Genomic DNA, 21,465 nt, shown 5'->3' with positions numbered 1-21,465 from the left:
CTTCGAGTTTTAATTGTGGCCATTTTTCGGCTCTCCCGCAAGGTTTTGGTGTCGCGTCGCCAGGCTTCTGCCAGGCATATCACGAGCGAGCCCTCATCGGTGAACGCCGACAACCCTGCACAAGTCAACCGTGACAAATCGAGTGATGAATTCAGTTGTCAGCCCTATCGCCCTTCTCCCTCCTCGATGTCCTACGCCGCATTTGACCCCCGCAATAATACCGAGCGCCACGCGATCCCGGAGAGATATCCCTGACAAACGATGAGAAGACTCGATTTGTCAAACCACTATGCGTCGTTGCGTTGTAGGTTACACAAGGTAAGGCAGTCTACGCGATAGAAAATTGTTCTTCCGTATTCCATGGTGTCGGCATCGTGACGATGGTGTGCCGAGTGACGGTAGTTTGAAAAAAAATGTAGCCAAAATAATTGAACTAGATCGTATCTTTGGCAACTTTATGTTCGGAGCAACCTCCTCTATGTAGCAAGTTTGAAAATACTTTCACGGTAATCCGTTCAGAAACTGGTATTATCAATTCCGTACATAGACGTCATTAGCATATTATTCTTACTTTAATCTCGACGCGTGGCAAATGTCGCAAAAAATTCAACTTTGAAGTATTATCATAGATACCGTGAACCAAGATATATATGTATACGTGCACAATGATTATTTGAGTACGGTGAAACGGTCTCTGGGATATCATTAATCTCTCGATACATTCCAAAATAATTTTTGTATCGAGGCGGGGTGTGTGACTGATTGTGAATACACGTCCAGCGAGAAGAATCGCGTGTATGTGTGCGTCATATATTTCTTCGACAGTTGTCGTTGACATAATAGGTATAAACTATGTTCACGCGAGGTGATTGATAGCCGTACTCTTGATACTCCTACAATGCAAAGTAGAGCGAATTCCAGAACCTTTATATACATATATACACATGTAATCTGGTCGAAGAGGTGTATACATACATAGGTGTACGTATATTTGGAGCGTTCGTTTCTAGAACTGGATATGCCGGAACCAGTTGGCATTTAGACATATGCATGCGTGACGTGTAATATGTGGGGATATAACACGCTCGATGCAGAGATATCGGCTTAACAATCCCACCAATTCGGGATGATAATGGGTTCGTGCAGCTTATTTCCATCCTCCGTGATCTATCTGTCTTTTAGGAGCTGCAGCGGACTGACAACGCGTCGAGAGAATGGAGCGAATCACCCGTAATGGAAGACTCCTCCCGGTATTAACGCAATATTAGTCGTCATTTAGGATTAACTAGCGGCTGGTCGAACCTCTGGCCTAATGAGCGTGTAATCCTCTCTGCCAAATATTCATCTTACTTACGACTCCCGAATGTAACTGTCCTGTTTTCACCCTTGGAAAAAACCAGAGAAAGAGTCCGACGACACGTGTAACTCTCGCCACACGTTTTTCATCCCCTGCTCACGTGAGAATTAACGTTATGCAACGTTCGGACCCCGCGAAAGCAATTGCTTTTACAACTGACCGTCGTTCGTCGTAGCGGTTCAGCCTCCCGATCCGTTCGATGGATCTACAGCTACGTTGGGACTGAAATAAATATATAAATTTTCCCCGGTAATCGGAAGGGGTAAATTGGTTTTCGCTACGACGACAGGAATACAGTTACGTATCCTCGTATAGAAATGGCTCGACGATGCTGGACACTCCGTTCCTCCACCCTGGGTAACCACTCGTTCTTTTTTTTATTCAAAAAGGAACGTCCGGTGATTTAGCGCCGCTGTGACTATTTGTTTCTGAAAACCCGTTCTGTAGCGTTCCAAATAAAGCGCATATCTCATCCACAAGTTATACAACACTCGGAGAGATGCTACAGGTTGCGTCTTTTTCTTTCTTTCTCCTTGTTAACCTTCCCCTTTTTTTCTTTTTTACTGCTTATGGTAATTCTCGGTGAACCGAGCCACCCTTTTTCCTCAGTGTCCCAGATTTTTCTCGTCATATCTGCATGCGAATTTACCAATTTAAAATACGTACCCGAGTACGTATATATCAGAGTTATTTACAGACCTGGAATCCACGGTAAAGTTGAGAATTTCATAACTAAAAACCGATATTAACAATTATCCAATTTTCGATCAATTCCGTGATCGAAACAACTCGAAATTCCTGTTCATTCGTTTAATTTACGTTCAATTCAAGCTTCAACGAAAATATAACTGGTACGATCGTCATTCTGGGGAAATACCCCTATTTCCCACCTATACAAAATAGGTAATTAACTGTTACAAAACCCTCGGCCGCAATCCCCCGCGGGGCAGTTTCTCCCCCGAATCCCCAGCCCTAAACCTACCGGGCTGCGTAGGACTGCGTTCAGCGGGTCCTCCCTTCTGCTCGATTATGTTAATTGATTCGTTCAAACGAACCGGGGATGGACTAACAGCAGCTACCCGATTGTTACAGGGGTCGGATTGGCGCGTGAGGATGACTCGCTGCAATTCCTACTCGCTCTAGGTACTGTCCACGGTTCAGTGCTGACCAGAAAACTGTCACCCCGTGTTAGTCGTCGCTCTGCGGGCGATCTTCTCTTCTACGCGCCTCCAAATTTGAAGCTGGTTGAAATTCGAAACTTTGCAGCGGCATACCCTCACCCATTAATCATCTACCGGGTGCATTCGGGCTTGTAAAGAGTATACGGTATAGATATAATGATGATGGATATAAAAACTGGGACAAAAAATTTCGGCTAGTTATTTCGAAAACAATATCTTGTTTTTTATCAACGCGATGAACCCGCAGTCTTATCTTATCTGATATTTTACTGCAGACGCAACTTGTATTCTCGTACACGTCGCATCTGGTATTTTATATTATCCCGCCAAAGTACTCCCTTGAGTAAACTTCGACAAGCCTTGCTTCAGAGATACGTAGTGCTGAGCAGAGTTGGCCTTAAAAAAAAAAAAAAAAAAAACAGAAGTTTCAGCTTTTATCTACAAGAGGTGTCTTATTTCCTTATTCCATGTCCATAATTTTCAATTCCTTATGATTTCGTGAAGGAAAAAAAAAAACCAACCCTGACATTTATAGGCGTTCACAAATACCTCACGTTTTTTATCTCAATTATTCGATGTTCACTTTCGTTGTTTTTAATAATTTTGTATCTTGATTTGAAATCCTCAGGGTTAAACCGAATTTATCTCATTTTTTGGAACGTTAGCCTCGAGACGCCGTCGCGAAGTCGATCCGACGAAAAAGGGCGCGAGGCTTTCAAAAATATTCACAACTGCAAATGATCAAGCTCCGAGTCAACAAACGAACCCTTTGAACGCCGGCTCATTGAATCGAAGAAGGTCGACTTGGGTTGCATCGAATCATGCGCAATTTTAAATTAGACATTGTTGGGATTTGCAAACATGGTACATGTCGGGGATCGCAGAGCACCGATGGAATCATCACTCAATCGCCCGAGTGTGCGTCTCTCTCTCTCTCTCTGCGTGTGTGTACTTGTGTCCATTCCATGGTTGTAAGAACCCAGGAGGAGGGATAGGGTCGCGTGCGGCTGACAATAGCCCTTGATTTTGCTGTCCGATGCGATGCGCCTCGTGCATTCCTAGTGCCCTGCAGTTGCTCACCTATACCCGCCCAGCCAACTATCTCCGGCATGCGCATATGGCGTGTACCTTAGAGGCCTTTGCAAGCGTGCTTGTGCACGGACGTGAAGAGGAATCAACCCTCGTGAATTTCCGTCCCGCTATGTCGTACGCGCACTTGTGTTGTTATTATAATACGCGCACGGCATCCATCCATGTCGGAGTGCCGTATGGTGCGGGAAGTATGAATTATTACGTAGAGGTATCCACAGACGGCTATTAGCGGGAATTAACCTCTTACGGTACGTTGACCGGACCAGATTTCTCCTTTTTCTTCCTTCCTCTTTTCCATTCATTCATCCTTTTTATCCACTACGTGTGCGTATTTTTTTTTTTTTTTTAACACAAGTTTCAACCGGTGAGATGCGCGTGGCGCGACACAATGCGCTAATCAAAACTCTTGCTGCTGCAACGGTGGAAGAGGTAACTTTAACCCCGTGCACGCTGAATAAATGAATGAAAGTTAACTGTTTGGCGAAGCTGAAATCGTAAAGGGGTCAAGGGACGGGGTTGTAATGAAACACATTATCGATCTAGCGTAACGTTGTTCTTTTTTCCACCATACGACGATGATGAATTGGTGAAAAGGAATAAACCCGGGGTATATCGTCTTGCTTGACGGTAAGACGTTCGATTCTCCGTTAGCTCCATCGATTCTTACGCTTGCTATAGCTGCATCTTTTTTTTCTACTTTGTAGAATATATGAAACTGATCTCAGGACGACATTCGAATTCTAAAGGTACGGTGACTCGGTTGGATTGAACGCGAAAGGTTGAACTCGGAAAGTCGAGCCGATCCCGCATGTTGGGAAACGATAATAAATATCAATTACCGATCTTACAATATGATTCGATTTATACGAAGGGGGTATTCGACCCGCGGACCACGTCAGGAAATGTTCTTCTTTGTCGAATTCGTCTGAGTTGTAAATGGAAGAGTATACATATACATAAGGACCACACAACGTCGCTGGCTATAACGTGATTTAGCCGAGACGCTTTATTGGGTTTCTTTATTTAAAAAAAAATTTTCTTTATTCCGAGTCTAAATTACGACTTCTATTGTCACTGTCCGGTTTATGCTGGTGCGAAAGTTCACTGTAGCGTAACTAAAGATCTCAAATATAGGAAGAATTCAAGATTTCACGTATTGTAAGTCGGGTTTTTCATCAGTATAAAAATAACAACCAATCTTTCTTCACGTTGTTTTGCGATGTGACAGAGTGCGATTAACTTGGCCGGGAAATCGAAGGAAAAATTTTTGATTGAAAAAATCGCATTCCACCTGTTACGCTGGAAGGAAAAAAGAAACATCGGTTCTTGGATCATTTGCCGCACTGACGTTTCGATTAACGACGATGATTGAAATTGCGGAATCGTTCACAGATAGAATGACACCGACTGTATCACTATCGTAGCTCGTGAACGTTCAGTGGAAAAGTGAGGGAGCAGAGAAAGACATCTGCCAGGCAATCTACCTCCTGCTGTTTCACGCGTCGGAACGGCAACTCCTCGCGAACGTTGGACGGGCATCGTCCTGGGTAAGGTCTTCTCGACCGAGGGTGATACCAACGTGATCAAGACTCTCCACGACCTCTTGGAAATTTTCCAACCCATGCAAGGTGCCATTGTCGCGATCTGATCTGCACGATCGATTACTTATTAAAAATAAAGTTGTGATTTGAGTAACGTTTAATGAAATACCGACGACCCGCATTGACCATTTCGAGCACGATGCGACGCTGCGGAAGGTTGTCTTACAGTTTTCTGTCCGCGTGTTTATTTAATCCAGCGTTTAATTCCGATTTATTTTTGCTTGTTTGACTTTCGTTTCTTTTATTTTTTTCTGAATTCATCACGAGAAAGAAGGGAATAAGATGTGCGAAGTCGTTCGGTTAGCCGATAAATTGAAAACCGGTCCAATCTAAGAAGGACGAGTCGCGCGACGGATGATCGAAACTTCGTCACGGCGAGTGAATCGCGAGGCGGATGATCGGCTTTGAGAAGAGGGTGCAGTTACCAGCTGTAATCGCGATGTAAACAAGATAACCTGTTTTCACGTAGCCGTCAGCCTCGATGAGTTTCAATCTCGAGAGAGTTCGGATAATTATCTCTACTCGAGTGTACTTCCTACTCCCCTCCCCTTCCTACTCACTCATTCCCTCGCTCTCTTTTGAATTTTCCCTGCTTTTCCCTCCTTGTCACTTCCCGACCCTCAGTTTCCAAGGCGATATACAACCACCGCGATAAACTTGAAAGGAAAATTGAAGGAGGGCGAGAAACTTACATTTTACAACCGCGCGAGGACAGTTTCCGAATCCCTGCAACAACGGCTCGGGTGTATAATTTCAAATCCTGAATTTTGCCGATTCCTGGAGCGATGCGGGAAGTTACATATCGCGACTGAAACGTCGAATGTTCCCGAGGCACCGCCTGGCTCGAGTTAGGAATCCTGTACCCACCTCGTGCATCGCTAAGACACCAATCGTTAGCGTCAGCAGCAATGTTCATAGCGGGATTCGCAGAGTTATTGACTAATACGCGCAATATTCGTAATAACACAAATTGAAGGCGTAATACGCGCACGTTTCATGCTCGCGTGAATAATGTAACCGTATAATGGTAATGCCTCGACAATCCAGAACTCGATACACCGCTATATAACAGCGATTCTCCTCGACCTGCACGACGTATACGCGTATACCTGTATAACTATATCTATGCATTGGTGACCCAGTGGAGCTGGATAGTCGAGCGATCGTAAATTACCTCGATCCAGCAGCGTGTGTTTTATCCGTGTTTCTTTATCACGTCTGTAATGTGCTAAAGTCGGACTTTTCGTATCAAAAATCGACGTAATTGGCAGCCAAGGAATGTAGGTGCCAAGACGCTGGGAACGTTCCTTGAGGTTTATAACAAGAAGCAAACACCGAAGAGACGGAAATCGGGACTTAATTTGGGGGGGCATGCTTAAAGATAGAAGAGCGGCTATAACTCTTTATTCACTGTCGTGCGTATGAAGGAATGAATTATGAATGAACCTCAAGGCGAGTGTCTTTGACTTTTATTTTTACATCCAATTCCTACACGGCACGGTATTGAAACGCGAACAAGGCTGGCAGTTGTATGCGCATTCGCATCCTTCATCCAGCATTTCTATTTATCATTTTATTTTTATTTTTTTCGTTGGAATTTCACTCCGTGGAACAGTAAACAGCATTGTTCAATGACTTGTTGTTTTCGCCCAAGTTGTGAAAAGTGGGTGAAACAGAGAAAAGATCAATACGGTATCAGTTCTGATACAGTTTGTATTTCTTTCACCCTGTCGGAAGAACGAATGAAACGTAATTCGATGCTGATAAATGGCACAACGCTGCATTCTTAATTGGTCAGACATGAGGCCTCTTCATCGAGTGTTTCATGTCTGGAGGAGAGGAAGGCTTCCCAAGTTTCAAGTGTCAAAGTGATTCACGACGATCGTATTATGAGTATTTGGACTTTTTGGCCAAGTGGAGCGCAAAGTATTCGCGGAATCGTTATTGCCAATTAATGAATTGCACGTAATTAAAGAGGACGATCGGAACGTCGTCTGAAACTTGGCAATGTTGAGTCTCGCAGATTACGTACACACTTTGAATACAGTAAAATGCGGAAATGCCATTCCGCGTTATAGACAATTAGGCAGACACCGACATTTACCGTTATTCGTCTCAGCAGTTATTCAAACTCTCGCAATTTATTTTTTTTTCAACTTTATTTTTTTTTACACGAGTTCGGTAAAACGAACACTGGTTTTCATCTCTCCAACCCCCTAAACAAATATCCCAGCAGTCATATTATTTACATTGACCGAAAATTTCCCTCCGGAGGGTGGCTGGAAGCGTTTTCTTTTTTCTTTTTACTTTTTTTTTTTTCAAATTTATTTGTATGTATGCTTCTTTCGTCTTTTTTTTTTTTTTTTTTATTACTCCTAAGGCTGTATCGTTTCTCTCGATGAAAAAGAACAACAAGGAGGATGTAACGTACCTCTGGCAAAAAAGAAGTTACGGATCAAGATTTACGCAGGTGTACCCTGCCTCGCTGCAAACTGAATTCTTAATGCTCGTTGGGATTCGAGCGAGCCTGATGCCGAAGCGTAGCCAGCCATCACGATGTCCTTAAGGGAGTCCTAAAGTGATAAACAAAACTTCCTCGGTTCCGTGCTCCATGATTTGAATCAAGACCTCTCCGAGTACTGTGTTCACAAACCTCTGACGAAAGCATCGTATAAATAACTTCCGACGATGAGACGAATTGAAATATCAGAATGAAAAATGGTCGGGTACGTTTACTTTATTTATTTACAAGGCAACGAGGTCGACGAAATTTGCCACCGTGTTCTCTCTGGTTACGTAGATGTAACGTGTAAAATACGCTCGTCTATGTTATATATTTGCCGAATTTTTATTTCGAGTAGCTTTAAATTTGGCAGGAAATTCCCTTTGAAGAAGAGCGTGAAGAACTCATCACCGTGAATATCACTAGATTCGAATCAGAGGTGTTCTCAAGTTCGGCCAATCAGTGTGTATAAAAGCGCCCCCTGGAAGGTACGAGGCTAGTTACTAAACACCCACATTCGACTGCCCACATCAATTTGTTCCCATCTATACTGTACACATATATGGAAAGTAAATCACTACCCGTGCTGGCTTTGAAGTTTGATGATTGGAGGAACGAGAGGGTTTCCACTTCTCGCTTGATCGAGGGTGGATGCATGAGGAAGTTGCCCGGCGTTGGGTAATATTAAGGGTGAGAATTCGAAACCGCCCTGCAGGGGTTAGCGAGAAAAGTCATAAATTGGCTGCGAAAAACAAACTCTAAATTTCTGCGGGAAGGAAAACATTTCGGTTGGGGAAAGAGAACGGCGGTCGGGTAAATTATTTGTTTTCAATCATTTCTTTACAGCATCGGTCGATAAAACTCACGGGTGGTATTTTTCAATCGGCGTCTGTCTGCCGGTCGATTAATAAATTGTAAACACCGAACAGTTTATAGGGATCAAAAGCGGCCGGACGTTTCCGAACGAGCCGACAGGGTTTCATTCCCCACTTCGCGGTGCTAACTTTTCCCGTATACGTTTATTTTTCTTTGTTTTTGATTTTAGTTAATTTGTCGGCATATCCGGGAGGTGAAATACGCAATATTCAAAACCCTTCAACTGTTCATTCGAGGTTTCCGAATGCATAAAATGAGCTGGTATAAACGCAGCTGGGATAATTGAAATCTAGACGTGAAAGAGATTTTTTCCCCCCATTTTAGTGCGCTTTTTTAGTTTTTTATACGGCACTTCACCGCGGCACAGATGCGCCACGAACCTCCCACACGTTGTACGCCGTTAAACGAATTAATGCGGGGTCGCAATCCTCCGAGGCAAAAAAGTTCATTCAATTCTACGATATTATTATTATCGTCGCCGCGACCAAGTTGATCCGAATTTCAATTCAGTCGGTGGTTATTTTCGTATGCTGATGTATGTAGATCTATACCTACCTACCTACGACTGTATAGGTAGACGTTTTAAGGTAGGTAAAACTAAACCGCTATTTGATTTTCCGAGCACGCCTCAAGATTATGGACCAGCATCTGACCTGATATTAATATCGTATATTCTCAAACCCCTAGAGGCGTTCTTTATTAAATGACATCGGTATTTGCTGCGGGCGTGGCGGTACAATTTTAAGCTTCGGAAAATCAGCTTAGGAAAATAAAACGCTTCGTTATCTCGAGGAATTTTCTCACGAATAAACAAATAATTCTCTCTAGTTTATATGGTAAATATTAATTATCTGGCTACCAACTAAATACACGAACGTCCCGGTTTTCTGCGAATCCATCACGCAGCGTCTGTGCAGCTATCCACTGACCGTAAACATTTAATTGCACTTGCAAATATTTGCATAATATCATACATCACGAATTATAGACACACGTATACCAATTCCTGGAACAGTATTAATCCTGATTGTCTCGAGGAATTCGACCCTCTTCACTCCGGTACTCCCTACGGTACACAAAATCCATTTATCTAAATGCGAACGTTGAGTGCTGCAATTCAAACTCGGGCATTTCGAGGAAAATTAATAGTCATGTTCGCTTCTCGTTTCTCCTTCTTCTACGTCGCACCCATGGAATCCTTCACCCTAGTCGAAATCCCGTATTTCTCACCCTCGACTCCACTACTGCAACACTTATTTGCTTACCTTGTTTCCATCGATTAGTTATTTTCGAACGTTCAAAAGAAGCGGTGAAAAAGCACACGTTTCTGTAATTTTTCGATCTTGAAAAAAGGAATGGAAACTTCGGGGTCTCATTGATTTTAGCTTTCGTACCACTGAATGTCGAAATCGAGAACCGGTCACAATCATCTCGTCGATTGTACAAAGGCAGCAGATTTTCGGTGTTTCAATCCATAAACAACAGCCGAAGTCTGCCGAAGTTTTTCCCTTTTTTCATATCGTCACTCTAGCATCTTGGTCAGGCCCGAAGAAGTTAATTGTCGTCCTTCGGTGTGTATTGAGGCCCCGCAGCTGTGACAAACCCGCATATATGGGAGGGGGGCAAAAACAAGGCTACGCGCAAATCTTTCCAGACTAGAACCAGAAGAATTTCTCATCGTCTTTTCCCGTGTCATGGACACGTGTTACGAGCTGTAACGCCTGCCGTCAGCCACCCGCATGCGTTGTTTGTGCGTCGCGTAGACGTATGTTTCACACATGCACAGAGAGGCCTGGAGGAGGGCCGAAAAGTATCCGTTACACTTCGAAAACCGCTAACCGTGCAACATTCTTCGCAGTTATCGTTAGTGTCCAGGCGGACTGACTCGTGTGTGTACGCATGTCCATAAACTGTGTCAATCTGTACGTAGAGTGCGAAATTACGCGCTAGAATCGATATGCTGCGTGCATGTAAGATGCAGAAACGTGTGGTGTCCGTGCCGCTGTTCATCGTCGGTGGTTGAGTCCATCGGAAATGCTGAGTGCGGCAAATTGTTTTAAACTCCTCGGTGAGACTGAAAACCTGGTAAATTGCAGTCATGGTCATTATCCGACCCTCGTGCGAGCCGTTTGTTCCACTATCCAACGCTACTGGGTGGCGGAGATGATGATGAGGCTCTTTTTCGCGGGGAAAAGTTGCGATGGAAACTATCGCTGCAATTTCAGTTCAATTTGCAAACGAGGAAAAATCAGGGAACATATTGAACTCGACGAGCGAGGGACGCAGCCGAGATAACGATGTTCATTTTCTTCGTTTCAAAACATCTTCCGAATCAAGGTCGGCAGATTTATTTCAAGGTTTGTCGGATGCTGTTTTTCGCTCAGAAAACTGGGTCGAATTTTCTTCCGTTAAAATTTATTCTATGGGAAGTTTTTTTCTTTCAACTTTTAAAGACATCGTAGCGAGAACAATGGTAATTAGGAACATTTTTTATCAATGGGGTTTCGCGTGAAATCGCGATTCGTCGGCGAAACGTTGGCGGTAACGAAAGACCGGTACATTTCAATTGTCAAAGTCATACGAATGTTGAAAGTTTAATGCGTTTTTAACGATCTGACGAAGTCGTTTTAAATACAACACGCATCTTATTTGAGCATAACAGAGTCTCCGTATACATGTATCTATCTATCGACCTTATTGCATGTCGAGAGCATGTTAAGTGGTCGGTGTACCTACACCGTATGTACATAGTAACCGGAGAAAGACGGGTACCTATCGATAAGTTGATTTTATGGTAAGTTCTCAACTACCGCAAGAGCACTTTACGCTTTTGTTAGAGGAACGAAGGAAAATAATCGAAAAATAAGGTAAAAATTATCTCGAATCCGGGGCAGTAGGACACGGTGAAAATTAAAACCGTAAAATATTTACGACGTTGAACATTCTTTCTGTAAATCGATGTCTCTATTTTCCGCTCATGCTTATGCGCATACGATCTACTCACAGGTATAACGAAATCGGCGCTAGGCATTCACGAGCACACACATGCGCATATCCCGTTCTACTTTGCAAGCGGTGAACACGGCCAAATGAGCAACTAGTCGACTGCTCGGATATAATTACATCCGTACGCTATCTTCGAGCGTGCTACGTGAAAACCCGACTAGGGCTAGGAGAAAAAGCGAGTTGCAGCTCGCCGAGTCTGTAATCGACGCGAAAATGAATTTCGAGGTAATTAGTTAATTGCCTTGTCCCGTGTGAGTCCCTCTGTTAATCCTCGGGGGCCACTCACTAAATCTATGCGCACGAACGGGCTTCTTCTTCTTCTTTTTCAGTTACAGCTGAGGGCCCGGACATCTCTTCGAGGTTTATTTAACTCGAAAGAACCTTCGAAGCACCCCGGGTCAAAGTTGTGAAACGCAATACCGGGTTTAACGAAGCGCCGTATTTCTCAGCTGGGCCACGTACAACCACCACATCCAGTTTATACACACCCTCGGCGCGCTTGCTATGCAAATGCCTTCAGCACCGCGTATCTTCCCTTATGCTTCTCCCCTGACTCATTCACCCTCTCCGAATCCGACAACCCCGTTTTCTCCGCCCTCGAATGTATACCGCTGAGATGCTTTACTCCGCTATCCGAGTCATCGGACCGTCTGCTCTGATCGCCATTATCGCAAATAAAAAACCCAAGTCAACGGTACTACGGCTAATATAACGCGAACACTTCGGGCACTCGAGTGATTTGACGTGACGTTAGGTATAAACATGCCGCTTCGATTCACAGAAAATCAACAGACCTTTCACCGCGTTTACACCTGAGTTTTTATACGTATGCTCAGCTTCTCGGGGAAAGGAACAGATGACACACTTCACCCCAAATCATCCCCAAAAGCCAAAAATTTCGGCCACCCCGGGAGCCTCGTATTTCCAAGCCCCGGACACATTGAGCGAACTCTAACGCCCGCGCATACAACTTTGTCCGCAGAGAATCAGAGTCACGAATAGTAACATGCACACGTTCAGCCCCTCCACTGGATACTCGAAGCATTCCCCCGAGGAGAGAGAGAGCATAGCCTCTGCGTCGTGCTACCAGCGAGGCGGCAGTTCTCTCTCCGCCTCCGCCTCCGACTTTTGACTGGAGAGCCAGCGATGGCCAAGTTTAATGTAGACTTCGGGCAAACGCGCGACTTAAAAATATTCCCGGATTCACCACGGCGGGAAATTTTGTGGGAGTAAGGAGAGCCAGACGCGGATCAGACGGGTCCCGAACATCGAGATCCTGGTCGAAAGTTTCTTTAGCGTCTGTGTTTACCGAATGACAAGTTCGGAGCTTCGCTCGAATCGTTGACACTTCGGTGTGTCGGTACACTCGGTAACTGAGTTGAGTGTGAAAACTTTCGATGCGACAGTAGGCGTGAGGAGCGTTTGATGAAAAGGATTCGTGTGCAAAGTGCGAACTCCTCGGTGGCTGTCTGTAGATTACCATGTCTCGCTGTTCGATTAAGGATTTTAAATACCCGGTGCTCAGTGGAGTTTGAAAATTTGATCAAAGTGCTTTGTACTTTCGATATACGAGCTTACATGTGCACACACGGAGGGCGTCAGGGTTGTTACACCGAACTCGAGGGGCTGAGGGTAGAAAATAATAACGCGCTCAAAGGTACGTCACGAATAAAAAACTCCTCCGTTCATCCTACACGAGGATTGTTATTAATGGTCCCGTTCTTTGCGCTTGACAACTCAATCTAATGATTAATTCCTCGGTGATTACCTGCTGCTGAACCGACGGATACTCGACGATCGCTGCATCCCCAGGATTGAGGAGAAGAAAACAACACCGAACGCTACGCCGGATCCAACGATCCCTCGGACAAGGGTCAGGCCGACTCTACGTCCGTATCCTGAGAACCTTAAGCCAGCATCACGTGGCTCTGGACCCATTTGTGAGCGAAAACTTGACTCATAGTCGTGCGGACGAGTGGGTTGAGTTTACCGTTTTCAATTCGTTCGTGTTTAACGAAAACTTCCACTACTTGTTCTGCTACTTCCATACACTTTTCTTTTGTAATACAAATTTGGCGAAGGTAGAATACCTACAAATGATCAGTTGGCGCCAAGTTCTTTTGTGCGTATAGCTTTGAGATAATTTTTGAGAATTTCAAGTTCCCAGTGTGTGTTCGACGAAGATGTTGAAGATTCACATGTTGGACTACATCGGGGACACTCGAGAAGACACCGGCGGGTGAGTCTTTTGCTCCAACACTGCACGGCAGGCGTAGTAAAGTAAGTGTACGAGTTATCGACACGTTCAGACTCAATTACTGACCCTTTTATTTTCAATAATTATAAATTTGCGGCATAAACTGTGAATTTCTCGATGACTGCAACCAATCGCTAGAGGGTTAAGACGCTACAAATTTATTTTTTGGTAATTTTACAATTAAGAATGAAACAGATAAAACCAAAAAATGTCACTAATCCAGACAGGGTCAGCAACTGGTACACTTACCTTACGTCGCGAATATATTCCGCGCATACTTAAACCCGGCGGTGGATTTAACACGTTGTCCGGAGTTATTTGATGCGGTGAATTACGCTTTACCAGGATGTAAAACGGAGAGCCAATTATACAAGGAAGAACAACACCAAACGGGGTTGCGGTGCTTGTGGGTCCAATGGGAAGTTGAAACGCTCCTAAACTCGACACGTTATTGTATCGCGGGGCGTGTTTACTCGAGGCGAGGTTTTGTTTTACCCCGACTAATAACGCTTTCGGTAATTAGCACCTAGAGCTCGAAGAAGCGTGCCATGCGCGCTGCGCTGTTACCATACCGGTAGACTCTTTAGTGAATCCCGGTCAGTTTCTCCTGGTGAAATTTTCTTGGCGTATTATTACATACTTACGATTTAGTTCGTTGGTACAACAAGTACACGCGTTGGCAACTCAATTCGCGTGGCTATTATGCCAGTATATTCACGTCCCAGTCGATCGCTCCTCGGCTCATTTGAACCTGTTACAATTACTTGTAACGGATTTCCGTATACTCTGCTTCAACCATCACGGGTCTTACTCACAATTACATGTACGATTTCTTGTCTTACTTGACCCGTGGGTCAGATTTTCAATCCCAACTGTCATGCGTTCCAGCGGTTATAATAAAATCTGTTACAACTGGATACTTTCGAGCCTTAAGCCTGAATTCGAGAACGTTTCGGGAACGAGATAACGTATTCGTTCTATTATATTTATACAGGTCGGCATGTGTCTATTATACACGATTGATTTTTCTTCCTGAATTTTTTCTTCCGCTTTGCCTTCCTTTTCTCTTTTACCGTGCGGCAATCACGCGCTCAGCCTTAGCAATACCTCAATAATTCTCGCGTCGCATGCAATACACACACGGCGTTCCTTGGAGTTAATCGAGCCGCGCAAACTTTCATAATTTAGTTTTGTAACAAGCATCTCATGCGGCACACATGCATGTAATATGGTTTTCGCTTCGGTTAATCGGCACGCGCTAACGCCTTAAACGATTCCGCAAGGCCTCGCGACGTGGCTTACTTGTAATTTAAGACAATTGTTTCGCTCGTTTTTTACCGCTCGATTCCCTCCGGTTACCGAGGATGTTCCATGTACCGCTCCAAAAGCTCTGCATCCGCCTATTCCAATGTACGCTTCTAAGACTATTCTCACAACCTGTTCTGTAACATCTCTTCATCGAGCCAGGACAAAAGTTATAACAATATTTTTCGTGGAATTTTGATTATTTTGACAATCCGAGGTGTCGAGTGTTGGGAAAAAATTTCCCAAGTGGTTGAAAATTGCCAAAATCTAATCTAAAAAACGATCAACTGCTGCCGTATTGCTTTTAAATACGTCGCAGGTTGCGGATGGACTCCGAGAAATGCGCAAATTAACCGCGTCGCATTCCGGCCGGGGTCACGCAGGTAGACAGGCGTGTCTTACGCGTTGTTCCTGCGTTTTCCGTTATGGTCACGGTTGGCCCCAATCCGCGAGATTCCGAACCGCTCGGTGCAAGTCGTACATGCCCATGTGACTACGTACGTATACGAGTACGTACGTTGTGTAGCGCGTGCGTGCGTGAATAAAAAACACACGACGTCGGTTCGTTCGCAATGCATGACGCGTGATCCGACCTGAAAAAAAAACGATAAAAGAAAGAAAAAGTCTTACAAGTTGGTCGGATTGGGTCGAAAACTTATTTTCAGCTGATTACGCCGCTGTTTTATCCCTATCTGTGATTGCGTACATGTAAAATGGAATTAGAGTAACGTTACGAGATGAGCATTTCTTGCTGTTGACGACGTTTTTTTTTCCACCTCTTACACAGCTTGGACACAAAGTGGGCCAGCTTGCATTCAAGTATGCGTATACGTATGCATAAGTGCGTATGTCTGTGTAAATTATCAAATAGTTGCTCGATTATAAAATCACAACATCGTGACCCGGAGGCGGTGCCGCATCGTGCGATCGTCGAAAACTCGGCGGGATAGGAGAAATTATCAATTCTCCGCTGCAGCTACGGTGCAGAGTGCAACTCGGTTTCACTCTTTACCTAGGCTTGCGGCTCATGCTAGAAAAGTGACGAGTTGAGGCGGGCGCGGGATATTCTTGAATGAATTTATTATCTTCAGCCTGCGGGCGTCTACGTGAAACGCGCACGTGCTTTTTCTTATATACCGGAAGGAACGTGGGGACTTTTTACTTCGGATCTGTTCAATGTTTATGTGGATGTACCGTATTTATAATTTCTGTCATAAGCCGCATATGTGCCCTGCGAGAGACGCGTCGCAGACCGCGGTTCTCTTATATACGAAAATTTATAAGGATCTATTTATCTAACCAGATTATTTATTAGTTGTCCATTTTTTTTTCTTTTTTCTTCTTTTTTCCACCAGGAAGTCGTTTTGTCAAAAGAAAAAGTATGCACAGTTTGATTTGTCACTGAAACAGTAACACGGCTGTGAAAAAAATTTCAGCTTTGTATCCATCCAAACTTGTCAATTAATTATTATTTTTTCACAACTGTTAGTTCGGTATTTTTTTCCGACCTTTTTTATGCGCTCTACTTTTATTTTCCACGCCTACATTATTCATGGAATCCGTTTTTTGAAACGTACGAAAATCAATCAAATACCTCTTCCATCTGATTGCGAGAGCAAAAGGGAGACGATTTTCTATGCGCGTGTTTCACCTTTAATTTTGATGTGGAATTCTGGAGAAATTCCGATAGAATCGCGACGAGGAATCGGTTCGGTTACGGAAAGTATGCACGTTGCTAGAGTAAACCTCGTCTCTTTCCAAATCAGAAAATTGTACCGCCGATCCGTGAACTCGATGCCTATAACGATCGGCATAGAATTAACCCAGAATGAATGGGGAAAAAAATTCCTGCACGCTTTGCGGAGCTGGATTCTTTGGACGTGGTGGAGGAGAAAGGGCGATCGTGCCTTCGGACGAAACGGGCCAACGGGCACAGGCAGCAGGCGGTGATCTCGTGCGGTTAATGAGCGCTAACGACAACAAAACAGTGAGCTTGAAATAAAAGGAAAACGCAGCAGCGGCGAAGTGTGTAGAGAAGAACGAGAGCCGACCGAATAGTAGCCGAAACGATAAATCGCGTTGCGTTGCGTGGCGTGGCTGAATTAATAAATCCCTCGTTACCAAATTCCTGGAAAGCCAATCGTGCCCGCCTCTATAGCCGTTCCCTCCAAGGCATTTCTCATGCGGTTTTGAGCCTCGTTCTAGTTTTTACCCCTAACTTATCCCGAACGTTAGCCTCGAGGCGTCCGTCGTTGAGTCGATCCGACAAACAAGGACGCGAGGCTTTCGAAATACGCTCGAGAATCTTTCGACGGATTCTTCGACGCGCCGCGTGAGTACAAGTTTCATTTCTACCCCTTCAATTTTTTTCTTTTTCTTTTTCTTTACTTTTTCTCCGTCCGATGCCTGTAATCCCGCGGCACATCCCCCACCCCTCTCAATTTTCTCCTTTTTCTTCCGATCAGTCGCCGCGCATTTTCAGCCCGCAGCCACCTCTCGAAGATTTAATGTATGCGCATGCCGACGGCCTCGATGCAGTACTTAGCAAACATGCTAAGCAGCTACTTGCTTAATCATTGACTTCGCCCTGACTGTCACGCGGGTTAAACGAGCAATTGCTTCTGCTGATCCGACTTGGACACGATTGTGAGAAACGTAACCGCGTACGTGTATATCCAATGATGCGGAATTATTCATTGACGCTGATAGATATATATTTATTTATATCGGGTACGGGCATGTACATAATCGGCGAGGAGCTTCCGCACCATCGAAGAACACCGGATGAACAACGTGCCTTATTATTTTCACCGACGAACTTGCAGTTAATTAGCGAGTTGTGAAACTAACCGTAATTTTCACTGGATATATAAACAGCAAGATTTATTGCAGAGATTCGACAGACTCCTCCCTTTTCATGTCGACGATAAGAGTATCGCGGAAAAACTGTTTTTCCGGCTTGTTATTTTTGCTTTGCTTTGTTGTTTTTCATTCTTCAAACTTCTGACGATAATTAAGCCAGTAATCTATCGCTAATAAATGCCCTCTGCTAACTCTCGGCTAATACTATCGTCCTCGATACCGTGTAATCTGAACGCGCAGCATACTTATTGATTATACTTGTAAAAGATATTCGTTACTCTTTTCGCTATACGATGTATCATGCTGCTCTTCGGGTTTCAAGACGGTTAAGAACGTGAAATTTCTTTCCGTCGAATCTGTCTCAGCTCTTGGCGACTGAATTCTAGAATTACACTATGGCTTGTATTGGATTCTTTACCATTATCATCAAATTTGCCAGCTATCTTTGTTCATCGCTTACACTCGTCGTCAGTTTCTGTAATTATTTTTCCACGAAAATTGTCTCGTAAGTGAATTTAGTGAGTAATTATTTTACGTCTTAGGTATATCTGTCAATATTGCGTTTGAAAGCATTTGAGTGAACGTTGTGTGAAAATTGAAGTTTCCTAAAAGTAACTCAAGGCTCATCCTGCAATTCTGCGAATTAATTAACGCAACATTCAAACTATTGATTTTACGGAACGGAGCTGCCTGCTCAGTGAATAATACAGTTGAGTACGCAAAGCGTGCGTGGGAGTGTATTTTCACGAAAGCTGGAGGTATAAGGTGCTGCCGTACTGTATACATTATGTAATTCCTATTAGAGAGGTGAAATGCATCACCTTCTGTATCAAAGGGGAAGGAAATATTACCGAGATGCAAAATGATGTATACGTATAGATAGATATGATGCACTGCATCGGTTGAAGCCCTGCAATCTGCTCGATCATTCGCCCGTCTATTACCATCTGCAACTGTTGCCTCGCAACCCTGTCGTTATATCCTCGTGTTATTTGTACATCCTCGTTGTTTACTCATGACACGGGTATTATCACATTATCCAGCAGCAGCAGCGGTATAATCAGTATGAGACACTTGCGAAGGTAAACATAACGATATCTAAGCCAATGAAAGTGTTCCAATCCTCGTGCAATTTGTCGCCAAGACAATTAAATGTCAAATTAGTGCTTGGCTTTCTCTTCATGTACATGTTATGGGTGTAAGTGAGCAATTTTTTTTCCTTACCCTTCCTCTTCCGCGATTGCCTTATATTTATATGAAATATGGTAATTTCTCTTTCCTTCCTACTCCCTTCTAATTTACTTTTCTCGTCTGTATCGTGTAGGAAAAAAAAATTATGCAAGACGGTCTTTTTCATTTTTCTGCCACGCAGGCCGCGTTATGGGAAACGAATTGTGAAACGTAAATTGTTTAAACGATAAAACATCCACAGATTACCAAAAAGAAAAAGAAAAAATTATTATCGTACATTTCATTTGCTTAAGATGCTTTTTGACAATTGACCAGCATTTAATTGATTGGAAAAAACTAAAGAGCCAAAGCGCACTGCAATTACGTCATGCCGACGATGACAACGACGACGACGCTGACGCTTTAATTCTCGCTGACTCATTGCCTGCACACTATAACTTCCTATAAATACAACAGGGTCTATTCTAACAGCCCTCAACGACTTTACGCATGTTGTAAACTTTACCCGTGGGTTTTAAATGCGTTCGGGTTGATGCGTTATAAGGATCGCGTGAGTGTACGCCTGATAAAATTTTCCCTCCTATGCCGTAACAACGACTGACTGACTGACGACGACAACGAGAAGAGGCAACGCGCCTCTCGCGCATGCACTGTATTATCATTCATATTATATACGCATATTGTATACCTGTGTACGATATATATACATATATATATATGTTGTGTATTTTACCTGCGTTTTACAGACGAACGGTTTGTCGTAACGTGTCTTGGCCACTCTTACGGGAGTCCAGCGATGCAAATTGACGTATCTACGTTACACGTTACGTGTATGCAGGTAAACCTCTTGCGTAACGCGTATACGCTACGTTAGTGAAAATAAAGAAAGAGAAAAGATGAAATTGAAAAGAAAAAAGTAACGTGTATATCAGGCGGTGGATATGGAGCGGAAGCATTGCGCGTTCGTTTGGACCAATTCGCTCTGTTACTTCGCCACGTATCCGCACGTCTTGGTGATGTACTTACGCAATGTATATTGTAATTCGGTTCTCAAACTTATTCTCAGCCTTGACGTATGCACAGGTATGCGCAATAATCGCATGGATTTCAAACACGCAACGCAATCTCGTTTTCTTAACTCTCCGGTTATAAATACGTGACGTTGTAACTGTTAAATATACGTCCTTTTGCCAAATGCATTACAGACCTGCGAATATATCAATTTTTTTTCGTACGTCGATTACGCAACGATTATATCTTTAATATTCACATTCTGTTTTCAATCTGGTTCAATCTCAAACTATGTACAGGAATTAGACAAGTTTTCTCTTGCAAATAGTTCGTAACTGTAATCTCTTCGAGTTTAACGCCGAGTTTCGTGCACATTATATACCTACCTACCCACACAAATCTGTATTAATAAACAATATTCTCCTACATGCTTGCCACAAGTTTGAGGGCGGAGGTTCCTTTTTTTTTTATTTTTTTTTTTTATGTTTTTTTTCTGTAGTGTTCCTTCTTCAGACACCTTTGTAGTCGGAAGGGATAGCAAATTTTGTACGCTCCTCGTAACTCCGTTTTTATTAGCTCCAATTCGTATAAGAATTCGCGAGCGTTGCGAGGCATAAATTCAGGTTAAGATGGCAGAAATGGTTATGGCCTGTGCACTGCGGACAGACTGAAAGGGAAGGGATGGAAGAGAGGGGGAGGGGGGGGGGGGAAAGGTTCATTGAAAAATAATATTGTTACAGCTGAATTTGATGTCTCAAAGTCGGGATGGAGAGGGGGGAGGGGCAGGGGCAAGTATTTGTTGAGACGTTGAGCAAGACCACCTTCTTTTTCTTTGTACAAGGTGTTAAAGGCACGCATATGTATGTACTCCGGTTTACCAGATATTATAATATTTCTCTCTGATCGTCATTTTGTTTTTGACATCGAGCTACAATATAAGCGACAAGTTATGAAAATTAAACTGCTAATACGATCGTATCGCTCGATAAATTAAACTATCGATTTGTTACGCGTTAAAATTTCACACTTTTTACAACCGTGTGGTTTATACAGTGAGAGGAAGTGAAAATTACATATATATTGTACTTGTATACTTTGTATATTTGCGAGTGAAATTTCGACAAGAAATTTGCCGATCAACCGTGCAGTTCATAAGTATTACAATCGCTCCTCTGTTCGCAATGCCACGAATAAATTGGTACGTACTTTACACATACTTATTA

The 21,465-nt window shown here is 43.5% G+C and overlaps 1 protein-coding gene across 4 annotated transcripts in view; it reads left to right on the top strand.

Annotated features, from left to right (window-relative positions):
• The window catches only part of LOC124309697 (rap1 GTPase-activating protein 1), a 138,650-nt gene that overhangs the window by 35,598 nt on the left and 81,587 nt on the right, over positions 1–21,465 (top strand). The window contains exon 1 of one of the 4 annotated variants that reach the window (XM_046773543.1): positions 12,749–13,855. The exons of 2 other annotated variants lie outside the window; for them this stretch is intronic. In XM_046773543.1, coding sequence (XP_046629499.1) covers positions 13,800–13,855 — 56 coding nt within the window. In that variant the 5' untranslated portion in view covers positions 12,749–13,799. Of the gene's footprint in view, positions 1–12,748; positions 13,856–21,408; positions 21,441–21,465 lie in introns of those variants that run through there. One more of the 4 variants, XM_046773544.1, reaches the window with a different exon arrangement.

The sequence above is a fragment of the Neodiprion virginianus genome, chromosome 1 (assembly GCF_021901495.1).
Source record: "Neodiprion virginianus isolate iyNeoVirg1 chromosome 1, iyNeoVirg1.1, whole genome shotgun sequence".
Classification (NCBI taxonomy): Eukaryota; Metazoa; Arthropoda; class Insecta; order Hymenoptera; family Diprionidae; genus Neodiprion; species Neodiprion virginianus.
The sequence above is the reverse complement of the archived record's forward strand: the minus strand, read 5'-3'. Positions and strand labels throughout refer to the sequence as shown.